This window comes from Habropoda laboriosa, unplaced genomic scaffold, assembly GCF_001263275.1.
Source record: "Habropoda laboriosa isolate 0110345459 unplaced genomic scaffold, ASM126327v1 scaffold57, whole genome shotgun sequence".
NCBI classification, from domain to species: domain Eukaryota; kingdom Metazoa; phylum Arthropoda; class Insecta; order Hymenoptera; family Apidae; genus Habropoda; species Habropoda laboriosa.
In genome coordinates, this window is record NW_017100229.1 from 2457462 (window position 1) to 2472035 (window position 14574).

At 41.5% G+C, this 14574-nt stretch overlaps 1 protein-coding gene across 2 annotated transcripts; it reads right to left on the bottom strand.

Annotated features, from left to right (window-relative positions):
* Nucleotides 1-22: 22 nt before the first annotated feature.
* LOC108571308 (pyruvate dehydrogenase (acetyl-transferring) kinase, mitochondrial) lies at nucleotides 23-14217 on the bottom strand. 2 transcript variants are annotated; one of them, XM_017933314.1, is made up of 7 exons: nucleotides 13876-14217; nucleotides 2874-3081; nucleotides 2432-2616; nucleotides 2187-2351; nucleotides 1734-1912; nucleotides 1223-1447; nucleotides 23-1105 (listed from the first exon to the last, which is right to left on the bottom strand). In XM_017933314.1, exons 1-7 carry the CDS (start codon nucleotides 13976-13978, stop codon nucleotides 917-919), a joined length of 1254 nt encoding a protein of 417 aa, XP_017788803.1. In that variant the 5' UTR covers nucleotides 13979-14217; the 3' UTR covers nucleotides 23-916. The 2 variants fall into 2 exon arrangements, with proteins under 2 accessions (XP_017788803.1, XP_017788804.1); XM_017933315.1 differs by having other exon boundaries at nucleotides 1734-1896; nucleotides 2183-2351.
* Nucleotides 14218-14574: the final 357 nt, after the last annotated feature.

Below are 14574 nucleotides of genomic sequence, written 5' to 3' on the forward strand. Positions count from 1 at the left end.
TTCGAATCATCTGGGTGCCCCATACGTTTCATCACTTCTCTTTAACTATATCAGGCACGCGTGACGGACAGAGAAAATAACGTAGAAAAAAGAAAAAGAAGAAATACAGGGAAGAAGAGCAGTCGAATTTTTCAATTATCGTGATATGTAGGTGTCGTAACCGCGTTTGTTTCAGCCGCGGTCAAATCGACTATAATTTTTCTTCGCTAGGACCAACGATCGCGCAAGAATTGTGTCTAGATCGTGGATCACCGCTAGTTTTTCTACGTATTCGTGACACGAAAGTCGCAAGGCTAGTTCCAAGCCGCCTACAACAGCGAAAGCAGTTGCCCCGATACAACAATCTGTCACAGTTCGACGTTCCGTCGATCGAGATCGGTGCTCGTTAGCGAAACACCTCTTTAAAAAGGAAACACTGAAACACTAAGAATGATTTCGGTACAGAACGCGAAAACACATGTTGGAAATTTAGCAGACATTCAGAGCGTTACTACCGTCGAAAAGAATTTTGCTAACGCTTTGTTTAATCCAACTGAATCACCGCTTGGAATTCGACACTTTGGAATAGTGAAATATTCTCGAACAATTTTCCATCAGAAAGTTCGGTAAACACATAGACGAGTGCTTCTATTCATTTTTTTTTTGCTTTTCGTTTTCTTTTTGTTTTTCCTTTTTGTAATGTAATCACACATGAAATTACGTGAAACACCGCGTGTCTATAATAATCGAAACATTTAAAATTATACAGCGAGGAATGTTCCAAAGCGAACACCGGAAATTTAATAGACATACAGCTACGATATTCGAACATTTAAAATATCTTCCAAAGTGTGTACGTCTGCGACTTCCGCGAGAAGCATCTCCAAACTCAGCATACTTACTTCCTTTAATCTTTGGTCCATCGTTTGGAATTTCGCTAGCAATTCCTGACCTCCATTCCACGAGGTAATTTGTGTCCCTGATCGTTGCTCATACGCAATTGCCTGGTGTTCATGCCGCTTCCACATTGACTGCTCCAGTCGGTGTTCGACACGGCGGTTCGATAGAACTTGGAGGAAGTTTTATTGAAGATCGGTAACAGCTCGTTGGCTTCGTTCGACAAAGCCTGTCCAATAAAACGGTTACTCGATCCATCATCACGGAACGTAACAAACGTGAATGTCACGTTGTGAGAGTTACGTAATCTTATGTAATTGAAAGACACCAGAGATGTATAATTTACCTTGAGGTAGACGATGGCGTCGGTTCCATAACCGTCGCAACTCTGGAGGACGAGGTCACCGTGGAAATATCTGGCGTATAATCGTGACACTGGAAGACCGTAACCATAACCAGCCAGTGGAACAGTATGAGCGTCGATTTGCGTTGGCCTAGGTGCCGTACTGTACATATACTTGAACAAATGGTCCATTTGGGAGCGAGGAATGCCACCACCTCGATCCGACATCTGTGAGAAATATTAAATAAGGTAAAGTTTCCTAAGGTTATCGTATGTAAAATTGACTCTGACGGTTGAACAAGCTCTCCCAGGTTGATTCGATATGATTACGAACAAGTCTCGTGTCGAATATCCGATGCATCGATATTGGATACATGTGTATAGAACGCTGACGAAACGTCAGATTCAATTTTCACGCGAGCTGGTGCTTATTGATGAACTTGATGCTTGGATAATTCATCGAGCAACCGTATAGGCGTTTTCATAACTAGGAGGAACAGTTTGTAAACGTTACCTTGACGCAAATGTCCTCTTTACCACGCGAAACGATCACTGCTATAGACGGATAGTCCGAATCGGAGTTATTATAGTGCTCCATCACTGCTCTCATGCTGTTCTTGAACAGCTCGAACAGTATGTGGAACAAATGGCTCGGTACGTAAACTATTCTAATTTCGCTGCACCGCTCGAAATCTGAAAAAGGAAAAGAACGATTAGATAAAAAATTCTTCGATTAAGATATGTTTTTTTTATCCTGCAAGTTTCATCGACGTCGTATAGCCACCGAATTGCTGTATCGTAAGCTTTTCACTGTCACCTATGATTTTATTATTTCTCTGATCTTGCATCGTGAAATTTAGAGGCTTCACAGTGGTAAGTTATTACATTCTGCTTACTACAGAAGTATTGTTCGTGTTGTACTACTTACTAGCAATACTCTAGTACAATCAACATTTTTCAAACTTGCCGTTATGTTGCTCGACTAAAAGTTCCGGGCTGGCTAGATAATATTGATCGCAGAGTAGCCTCGCTTTCTCGTATGCGTCTTTCACAACGCTGATAATGTCGCACGACGGGTCTATGGATCCCACGTGTCTACTGTGCCCGTTCAGTTCACTGCCAAATAGAAGGGCTGCAAACAGAGAATATGTTCCATTGAACGACACTTGTCGCAATCGACACCACGCGAGAAGAAGCGACAATTAAACTGACTGTGTTGATTGATCAGCATACGAATGGAGATTCGAGACATGAGAAATCTGTCCAAGAAATACTGAATGTTGTTCTCCGTTTGTACATCGACGTCGTGGCATTCTTTCAGTTCCAGAACACCGTGCGCCATCGTTTGAACGATATCCTTGTGCCTGTTTCGAATTTTCACCAAAGTTTGACAGAACCTACGGAAGAAATGTAATAAACATAATTTAATCCTTTCTCGTCTGAATTCAAGACGAATTTCTTTTTCGACACGTTCCACGGATCGGCGTTCCATTTCCGACGAGTGTAACGTTGATTCTGAAATTTAGTCATTTTCTCTCGGATACGTGGAACGTGTTTGATTGAAATCGAGCAAAGGCGAAAGAAATTGTCTTTGTGCGAGGCATCGAATCGAACGCGAATCATTCAAGAGACTGTTCTCACGTTGAAGACTCACTTGTCTAAAGTGGTCTCGCTGACTTCAACCTTCTCGAACTGCATGATATCCTCGAACGAAGCGGCGTATAAATTATTAACTATACCCACACTAGGCATTTTCAGTAAGTTGTCCGGCAGCAGATGGATCTCTTTCATAATATTGGCCAGTCGGACTGGCAGCTCCTTCCTTAAGAATATAAAGGACTTCCTTTCACAGGCACTTAGACCTGAAACACGCGACAATTCCTTTAATCCCATCTATCGTTAATTAAATCAAAGAAAACGAAAAAGAAATCAATTATCGTTAGCGTGTTGTTTCTTCGGTTATGCAAGTTGTTGTTAGCATATTTGAACGGTAGTGCACGAGTTGTTTGTCGAGGAATTCAAGGAATAATTGGTAAAAAAGAAGCACGATAGTATTAAACGATCTTATCAGCGAGAGCTCTTCAACGTCTTGTTTTGATGAATCCAAGAGACGCGGAACGACGAACTCTGCAAACAACATTTCGTTACGCAAGTCGATTGCCTTTGTCGGAAAAGGAGAACTATTTCTCGGTAAACGTGATTTCCATCTACTCCAATATAATATTATCACGCGATAATACACGATCAGCGATTTATATATTTTCCTTTTCGATTTCTACGCGCGTTATCGATTTCCAAACAGCGAAAGCGAAGAATGCGCGGATTAGAAAGGAAAACGAGCCACGTACATGTAGTTAAATAATCAATTGTATTCCATTATTCGTTGAAACTCCAAGTAGGTCGAACATTTATAATATACCATAAATGTGCACACTTTTCCTATGTTTATGCTTCCCCGTCGTTCTATCTGCAAAATACGATCGTGTATGTGTGCGACCCTGGTCAGATTGATACCGTTTTATCACACTCCTTTGTAAAATCGAGAGTGTTTGCGTTGCTTCACTGGTATCGTGACGATACCGTCATTTTTTGACGCTCTGTCCAGGCGTCTGTTGTTAAACTTCGTCGATCGATCACAGAATAACTTGGTTGCGAGTTTAACCCTTTAGATACTACGAATAACTAGCTATCCTTTGAAATTTTCTAATGTCAACATCGTGTTTTTCTTTTTTTTTTTCAAAAGTAAACTAATCCGAAGTATTTTAAGCGGTGTTTGAAGGAAATGTCGTTCTAGAAAAATGAAATTTCCTGGTTGGTAATAAGTTTTTCATCGGTCTGGATTTAACGGGAAGTACGTTGCATCGGTCGTTTTTCAGTGAAATTAACTTATTACGCCGCGCATTGTCCGTAAAATGTCGAGCAATCGATTCCATCGTTTACAGTCACCTGACCTATTTACCCGAACGCTTGTTATTAGCGTAACCGCTAATTCAATATCTAATCTTCTCACCCAGTTGCGTGGTTTTTCTTCGAGCCTCGAGGATTCTCTCCATACCGATAATCTTCGACTAATCCATCCGAGTAATTACTTTCGTCGAGATTATGTTCATTAACACGTGGGTGAAGTAACAAACGAAATAATAGTGAAATAACGAGCGTCGATTAAACTGGACGTTTGAATGGAATTATAGGCACGGTACTCAATCACAAGTGGCCAGCCTTTATTATTAGAGCGATCAATTGGTCAGTTTATTATCGAACTATGGGCTCGTAAACATTATCGAAAGGAAAGTTTATCTTCGGTTTTGTATACTTTCAGGTTCTATGTTTAGAAGTTCGCGAGCAATGGCGAGGAGAGAAACATCGGCTCGATTCGGTATCGTCTCGGTTTTCAGGAAAGCGTAAATGTTTTGTAATAGATAGTGGAGGTGGCCAGTATGAAGGCGAATATCATAAAGCTCGACCACCATTTACGTCATCGTCGATAACGCGGCTGCACTGGACAATAGCATGATCCCATTGCTTAATTGGATTAAATATACTTCGCTTTAACTTGGTCGTACGATCTCCGGCAACTTTCCGTAATTACACGGCTATTCTACTACGTTCAACTTAAAACGGAACTTAGACAATGCCCAATTCTACCTGGAACTTTCGTTTAATTGCTTAATTACGATTTAGGAAGGAACGAAACGAAGATAACGCTACGCTCTTCGATCGCAGATAATTCTCATTCGTACAATTTTCCATAATCATCACGTTCCACGTAAATAATAAGATCAGAAGTGGCCTTTCCATATTAAGAGGATAGATCGGTGAACAGCTGATTCACTGCCAAGTGCAATCGGTTGCCGATAATAAATTGCCGTGAAATCACGTATCGACATTATCCACGCCAAACAGGCTGAGCTGGGCGGAAAGGTCTTTTACGCGAGAACGATCCTCCATGATCGTAGTCTATCGCAGAAAATGAAATTGTCTCTGTACAGCTGTGCCAAAGCTTGTCGGTGAAATCCCCGTGGAATTATCTGTACCCACGCATTCCGTCAGGTTTCTAGGTGAACTAGAAAATTGATAGCATTCGATGTTGATATCACGAGTTCGATCATTTTCTTTTTTTTTTTTTTGTTAATGTCACAGGTTCGATAATATTTAAGCTGTTACGGCTGTTAAGCCGAGACTTCCGGCTAGCGCGCACCCCCTAGAAGGCCCATCAGATAGGATAAACGAACGCATCCCGTTAATCCTGGGAAAATATAGGCCCCCTCACCACCAAAAATCGTGACTTTTTGGGTATACAAGGGCACGATTTTTGATGCTGGGGGGCAGAAACGCTCTGAACCTTGAGACAGAACGTTATTCTAATAGTCGCCGTTTCGAGCAACCAAGTTCTCAATACTTATTCCGTAAGTGTCAACTAGACGTTACTGTCTACGCGACTCGAGTGTAAAGTCGAGAAGGAAGATTCTTGCCGAGTCAAGAATCAACCAGCATCAGTCTTTGTAAACCATTGTTAAACATTATTATTGACAGAATACAGTTTCGTAGAAGTACATCTGCTTATATTCAATAACCATCTCCTAGTAAGATTAGTAACGAATTAGCTAAACTCACAAAGTATACCTTTACCGCTCGAGGTATATCAAACACTACGATACGCACGGTCCTCGGATCCTTCTAACGTTGGAGTACGACGTGTTAACACACGTTGAATGTTCCTGTTTCCTATCAACTAACCGACATTCTGCTCCGTGTGAGGACAAGCGTAAGCCGTAACAAAGCATATACGACGTCTTGTGGAGATTATTGTTAAGCCTATCTTATAGACTTATCGACGCTTCTCTAGATTATGTTAAGTTGCCGCGAAAATTTAGAGGAAATTCACTTTTTTTTCGAAAAAATAACAAACAAGCTTGATAAGAGTAATATCTAAAAGAAAGAACTCGACGATTTCGTACGAGACGTTCATTTATAGAGGAAAAGACAGACTGGCGTAAATAAAAAATTCCGCCAGTGTTCGTTTGAAAAAATAATCACAACTTGTCGCGAAGCTCGCGTCTTTCGAAATAACGGTGGAAAGAATGCTCGAAGCTTCTCTGCGTTGATAAAATAAGGCAGACAGTGGTGAGAGATGAGCTTATGTAAGCACAACTTAAATGAATTGATACCACAGGATAGGGTGGTATCCAAAAATGTATTAAAGTATAGTTCTAAGTGACTGCTAAGTGCTCCGGTGTCCGTCTCGCTCGACGGCTATTTCCAAAGTGTCCTTTCCGCGTCGTATTCCGCGTTGCTCTGAAAAACCGTTGGAGTCCCCTCGTTCGACTTTCCGGAGAAAGGGCTTAGTTTATGGTACCCTCAGGTACCCGCGCGTTTTCTCTTCCTGGGTTACAAAGTCCAAGCAACCACTTCGCCGCCGGAATCTTACGTTTGTATAAAATAGTGAAAAGTTGACAATAGATTCGAGGTGATTGTGGACGAGCCTCCTGATCTTTGGACTTGAATCGAGTACGCGTATTTTAATACGTCGCCGACGAAATGGATTTCCTACGTACATACGAAAATAGTTTTTTGTTCATGGTGCATAGTCCACGAGACTATGTGTGGACTGCCAAGAAATTCGTCACGATTGTTAAGAAGGTCAGAAAATGCATCGAATTGCGATGGAACGTACCTCTAACCCTTGACAAACTCGTTTCCCTTCTCGAACGTATCAATATTTACCACGCTTCGACAGTGAAATAGTGATCGATTCTCGAGAATTCTTCTGAATAGTTAACAGAAAAGAAGATGGCAAGTGCAGTTGCATAATTGAGGATGGACAAACGTAATTGCACGATCGGAATTGGCATGATCGATTCTGTATCCTTGAGTCTTTATCATAGGCGGCAAGAGTACTGGAATAATCGTGACATTGGAAGAACGATTAGAAATGAAATTAGGAATTTCGTTCTATTCGACGAAATTTCTCGTGAATTTGATTTATTACTCTACGAGCAAACTTTTCGCTGACCGATCGTAATAATCACGCCACAAGTAGCAATAAACGCCAACAATATAACCGTTGATTAAAAATAACACAACCACTTGACGAGCTTTTTAACGATTGGCATATGTCAGAACAGACGAGCACGTGACGTGATTTTTTCTTCTGCGAAAATACGTTTGTTCAATAGGGATCAGCTTGACCTACATATATGTATAGCCCGCTGTATTATTGAGAATCATTAGCGAATTGAAGAGCAGGTAACGAAGTCGCGAATTTGCGAATCAAGCTTGACCTAGTCGAGCAAGAATGAATCGCGTAATTGGTGGCTTTGATCTGTCACGATGTCAGGTATCGAGCTCGCAAAAGCAATCTTATATTCCAGAAGAGTCTCATAGGGATTAAAGAGTATTTTCCAGGATAAAATATGACAGTTCAATTTCTTTTTCCTTTTTCTACGTAAAAAGTTATCGAACATGTGAAATTCTTCCACGTGACGTTAGTTATGCACGCAAGGACAAATAAATCGCGAGTGTTAACGCATCGATTGCTATGCTGTAATCTAGAAGGCGTCATAAATTTCCCATCGTTTCGATTTACCATTCTAAATTTATTTCCATCGGTTCTCTGCTTTCCAAGCTGTCAAAGGATACATAGCGCAAGGCGAGACTGAAAAGTTGTGATTTTAATCGTGAGAAAAGGAATTCGAAAACAAATCTCGAGTCGTGTCGGATCTATCGTGCACGTAATAACGTTTCCGCGAAGATTCGTGTTACAAGCCGCAGGTTTTGCACCAAGATAAAACTTCGTGTCAATTATCGTTGATTCCATTTTCGCAAGATGAAGAGGTTGCGAAGCGCTGTTTTATGCGGTTCAGGGACACAATTATCCTCTGTTAACGAGCGTCAATATCGCGTGCGATGTAGTAGAAGATGAAATTGAACGTTCGGCGAAGTTCCATGGAAGATGGCAGAGGGGACGGGCTGGAAAATAGGTTTCCAGTGGGAAGGTCGGAAATGAAATGGGAGTATCGAGGACAAAAGTAGAAGGCACGTGGGACTTCCTGAAATCAGGAAAACGACGGGAACTATAAACGCGTATAGCTGGCTTCGCTATACATCGACCTTAACCACTTTAAATCAATTTTCTTCGACGGTCCAAGGTCCTGCCTTTGATGCTTCAGTTTCGAGCATCCAAAGACCAGTTGATTCGCAAATAATCGACAGGGAATTCTTCGTCAAGTGGAATTTAACGAAAATCACAACGTTCTCAGAGATGACTTCTAAGAGAAAATTTAAGAAATATTTCAAAAGAACGTTTCTTATATTTTCTAGATTCGTAAAAATGTGAAAAAATGAATAAGAAGTACTTGATCGCAAATAAAATATAATTTATTTGGATAATTTCTTTATATTTTCTAATTCTTCGTCACAGAAGGTTCAATCGTATGGGCCAATCGATTCTTCCGCATTCTTCGCGCTTTATTTTATTTTACGATCGAACCGAAGGCTGCAGGAATTTCCGTGAAAATAGCTCTTCTTCCGGCGGATGGTGACTCAACGTCGCGTCGCTGCTGCGTGTTAATAAACATCGAGGACGCGAAACAATGTTTGCCGAGGCATAAATAACTTTTTTTTTTTTTCGGCTGCGATAAAAGAATGTATACGCGGTGCAAAGTTCTTCGGGGGGGGATCATATCCGCAATAACAGGCGATCCGATAAACGAGTAATCTCGTTTTCATAGTTGGTGAAATTTTATCGAGGAAAAAAAAATTATCGTCGCAAACTGATTCATCAGTTTGGCTCGGTTTGTTTTGGTAAACAGTCGTAAGAAAAATTGCGTAGGAGCTCGATTTTCATCACGAGTTCCTCCTATCTCTCTGTGTTACGATACTTGACGATAGATTAACATTGATTTCAATTGGTGCTCGAGTGTCGATAGTTCGAATCGCCGGTTGAGAATGTTTGCGAACTACTCTTCCTGCCAAGCGCAGTTGAATACTTTTCACGTCTGTTTTTTTAACTCCTTCTGCGAAAGGGTGCTGAATAATTCATAGTTCCTGGAAACTCCAGCCGGGATGAGAATTTACAAAACGAGAGTTGTAACTGTGTTGTTATTCGACTCTCCGAGATATTTCATACGATGTAATTGATATACTCGTTACCATACTTCGTATCATTGTTGCGTAATGAGGTGAAAAATACGTCGACTATTTTTTTCTGCTAGATAAAAAGATGGAAATCCTTCTTTTCTAGGTAAGTAATTACTTCCAACGGGTATTAATCGACGTTCTCGAGTAATTCGAAGGAAATGGAACAACTTGTTCACCCATTCGAGATCGTTCAATCTTTGGATTTGATGGAAGGGACGTGCGATCCCTCGACCAGAGCAACCTCACTCGTTGATAGAGTAAAAACTCGGTCAGACTCTGTCCTCGGTGGCTACCATCGTGGAGAACATGCTAGAAGCATCCTAATCGTATTTTTCAAATGGTGTCTCGCATGTGCATGCGTAATACGCATGCAAGGGAACGAGATAACGTTGTGTGCAAATTGGCAGTGCTTCTCAAACTTCTTTTAACATTTTCTCCTCTTTTTTACCATTAATCGTTATTTCTTTAAACAATTTCGAGTGTTGAACAGTCGAATTTACCTTTTCCCGCCAAAATATTATTCTCTTACGCGTGAAAAGTTTCAATTTTTTCTAGCGAAAATTGTAGCCTAATCTAACACACACGTTGTACAGTGGTTCGAAATTGAATTGCAATCGTTTCTCCGTTGCTAAATTTACTTCGGTTCGATTAGAATAGAATATCGAATGAAAGAACGACGTAAGCGTTTATCAGCGAAACAACTATTACTCATCGACCTGTACTATCGCAATAAAAATCCCATAGTCGGTTCTAGAACCGCTGCGGAGCGGTTGTAGCTGGTGAGGAAGCAGCTGTTTAGCTTTCAAGCTTTAATCTCGATGTGCACAGGCCAATGCACGATTCACGGCTGCACGCGTGCATAGAATAAACGTTTCAAGGAGAACGAATTATTAGATAACGCTCTGATAAACGTCGAACTGATGTCAATTTCATTCAGAAGCAATTATCAGCAACAAAGTTTCGTTTCGAGTGAAAGGGAAGCAAACACGTCGAACGAATAGAGACGGAAGAGAAATATTACGAAATCATAGTAAATTGCCGGTTACTCTCGGATAGAGAACGTCGATAACACGCGTCCTTGTTCGATGTAGTCGTTCTTTAAACATTCCTATCCACGGCTGGACAAAAGAATCAACGAAACGTTTCGATGAAAGCACACGTACACACCGTTATTAACACCGTACTTCTCCCTTTCTCTGCGTGTGCACAATTTAATCTAGAAGACAAAGAGTGGAAGCGACGAAAGATAACAAGGTTGTGGTCAGAGTCAGCTGACAAATTGCACAAAGTCGATTACTCGAGCCCTCGAGCATCGAGAAACTTTCCTCCGCGAGTGTATTCGCTTGTATAGTAGATGGAAGCGATATATGCGAGGTTGTAAAATCAGTCAGGTGTCAAAATACACGCAATCCGAGAGTCTAAACAGGAATTCGTGGAAGATAACGAGCTCGAGCATCGTTCAGGGCCGTCGTTCTCTATTAACTCTGAATTAGTTCCTCCACTCTACTATATTTAAACAATTTGTCTGCACTTGAACCATAATGGAAGATTGTGAGCAGAAATCTGAGATATCAATTCACAAATAATTAACGACGCTGACGCTATATCTCTTCCATTAACTGTACAAACCGAAAGACGCACCCTAATTGTCACCGGTAACGAAGAGGGTTACTTGGAAAGTTCGTGTACCACGAATGAATGAATATTCTTGTTTTAAGTAGACGGAAGCGTTGCGGGGAATCTTACGCGAGGAATGACATACTATTTCGAGGTGGAGGATCGTAAAGGTTGTGGTCTGCGTCAGAAAGAGGCGGGCACGGATTCAAAGGCGAATTTATCGGGAGTTCAAACTCCAAGGGTTCGCCCACAAGCGAAAATGGCAGCACTCCAGCTGCTCTAATAATGCGCTTGCCACTCTATTTTCGTGGAAGCCTCTAGGAAACCAGTGGCACTGGCCGAATTCGAGGGACATTGCAACGCTGATTGGCCAACCTTGACCCCGTCGAAAGAGCTCAATATTCTTGAGCACCGGAGATGTCAGCTTGAGTAATAAGTTGGTTCATCTGTTTAAAAGTGTTTCTTAAACGATTGCCTATTTATGGAATCCAGGGAGAAAATAGCAGAGTCTTAAATATTCCGTACGAATTCAATTTCCTCGCTGTTGGAACTTTCATTTTCCTCTATTCTCTGTGTTATTGAAAGGAGACTTATCGAACGAGGAACATTAAGAAGTTCAAGGGGAGATCTGCGGATTATTTTCTACATCCCGAAAAACGACTTAGAAAGCTCGCGCACAGAGGAGGACATCTCGAGAAATGATATCTCGTCGTTTAGTGCAGCAGCGTTGTTATATAGATCCCCGCAAAAGCGGTCCACGTGAACCAGATTCGCCCAAGGTTTGGCCTTCGCGTAAGTTTAAAAGGCAAACGCAGCGTCAATATTTATTCAGAGAGAAAACATGCCCGTTATCGAATGCCGTATCGTTTTCATTTCTTAACTCGACATTTATCCAAAGTATTCTCTTTTCCTCTTTCCTTTCTTCTATCTCAAGATGGACTAAACACGTTCAAATGCACGACTCTGCTTGTTTACGAGCGTTGTAAAACATGAACGAAACGGTATGATTAATTCCAAACGGCGGACGAGGCGGATCAAAGGCGAAACAGGATGTTATTGCGGCTCGTGGGCTGCTGTCATTAGCATATTTGCTTGCAACCGCGTAATCAGCTCGACAAACAAACGCGGTGATAATTGTTCGCGATGTGAAAATCGCCACGATCTCGAACTCGCTGCGAAAATTCTGGCTAATTTTATATACGAGATGAGAGGTGATCGCGATGACGGTGACAGGATAGACGTCAGAATCGACAGAAACTTGTGCAAACGCGAGGATCTTCTAAAGATACACACTAGGTTCGATTTCGTCGATTCTGTACGCTTTGTATCGCGGATATGTAACGATAATAGAAGCGGACGGTCGATTCGTTAAGGAGAGGGAACAATGAGGGATATTGAAATAGGAGAGACCCGATGGACACGTTTAGCGACGTGTGAACACCTTGAAAACAATGCTGATTGACAGACGAAACACGTGTGATTTTACTGAATGAGGAAAATGTAATCCATTCAGTGGTCGACGTGTTTGTTACTCTTACAAAGAACTTGTAATCTAAAGATAACAAGGTATATGAGGATTAATATAAATGAACTTCTATGAGTTTATTTACAGAGACTGCTTCTTTTTCAATATTTTATTCAAAATTAGTAATTGTCATACAGATGTATATTTAGAGATTTTGTCACGATTTTATGTTTCGTTCATTTTTATTGCTACGTAGTCAGAAATTTTCTAACCGGCGAGCGCATAAAAGAGATTAACGAACCGCGTGATCGTACAGCAACGTATGACGCAAGTCCAATTCCCGCAAGAATCCACAGATTAATCTCAACTTCATGTGACCTCCATTGCTGAACGATTATAACTGGCCACCGGAATCGACGCAGCGGCGAGTAATCGGGGAATGGTGTCGGGTAATTTAGGAATTGAAGATATTAAGCGCGCGTTAATCCGAGAGAATTGGTACAAATCTGGCGCCTCGAGAGTCCACTGACATTTGAGGATCGATAACACAGAAGACAAGAGTAGCAATCTTACATCTCTACGTTTACGAATATTTCACAGTTTTCTTGGATTTTTCTTGGGGGAAATTCGACGTTTCGTTTATGGTAGAAACGCTTTAGAATGTTGTAATTCACTTTAACTGACTCCTGGTATTTTTATCAGAGAGTCCTCGATCCTTGCCAACAATCTCTCGTCGCATTTCCGGTTCCTTTAATTCGAACAAATCTCTTTTGTCGATTTACGCGACAACCAAATGTTCCAACAATTTCACGTCGTCTAAAAAGTGTGAACGTTTAGGTGGACGAATTTTAGTGCATTTCTACAAAGTGCATGCGATAAGCACTCAGCTCTATCTAAAGTGTTGGTACTTTCCATCGGTAATCAGCTGGATAAGGTATAATTCGGTAGACACGCAAGGTCCATCGTTAAATGGTAAAAAAAAAAGCAAAAGGAGTTCGATCATAATGTGTGCTTTGTTTACGCGGACACCTATTACATCATCGCGCAATGCTGATCCCATACGCGACTACGAAGAATACGACACCCCGATCTTTCTAACAGCACGATCCATTGATAAATCGCGTTTGATTTCTGCCTGTGATTAGCCGTGAAAATGGGAAAACGTTACAGGAACGCCATCGTTGGCATCTATTCGTAAATGTAAACTAGACACACAAGTACGATGCCCTGTGTTCTCTCGAGGTCGTTGTTCGATCGATTCGTCCTTCCCGAAACGATGATACGAAAACACAGGAACGAGGTGAGAGAAAAAAAAATAGTAGGTGAACGAGGTATTAATTTTGGATATTCGAGGACACTGTACGTCGAATCTAGGTGTGTGTAACGTTTGCCAATAAGGCGAGCTCTCCGTTTCGACTGGTCGACTAACACTCACCGAAATCGATGAACTGTTTTATCGAAAGCGGCGAAGGATTGAACTGTGAGTAAAAATCCAGCATCTTGCTGATGTTCCCGAGACACCTTTGCGTCAGCCTCATCTTGTTGTGCGTCGTAACACATGAAACTTTCGAGGCAGTCGGTCCTCTTTTTCCCTTCGATCCCTCGCGTCTCGCTGTCTGGTGGTTTTGTCGTTGGTTTTCAAACACTCGGCAAACTGTTACGTGTTCAGTAAGTTTGGGATCTACTGCAGGCAGGTTAAATAGCGAGGCTTCTCCGCGTAGTACGCCGGCACGAGTATAGGAGACACCTCCAGTCGCAATGGTTCGTGACAAGGCTAGACACGATTACTGGAGTTTCAAGAAAGGGATCCCCTATATGTTCACTTCCATACGCGCGACTGCGTGGTCCATGCCAGACGAATTATAGTGGGGTTGTCGAAGGCGGTACGTTTGAAATATCTCGATACCTCGTCGTTTTTTGTCGTCTTTCCTACAGAATTTTTCGTAAGAATTTCTATGGTTAACGATGCCTTTCTTTCTTTGCTAAAGTTTTCCATCGATTGCGTAAAGATTTCGAACCGATAAGGCTAGATCTTACAGTGATATATTTTGTGAAGAATTGTGTATATCGAACGTAAGGGAATTATTCGTGAAAATAATGAGAAAAAATTGTAATGCGTATTGCTCGGTGTGCA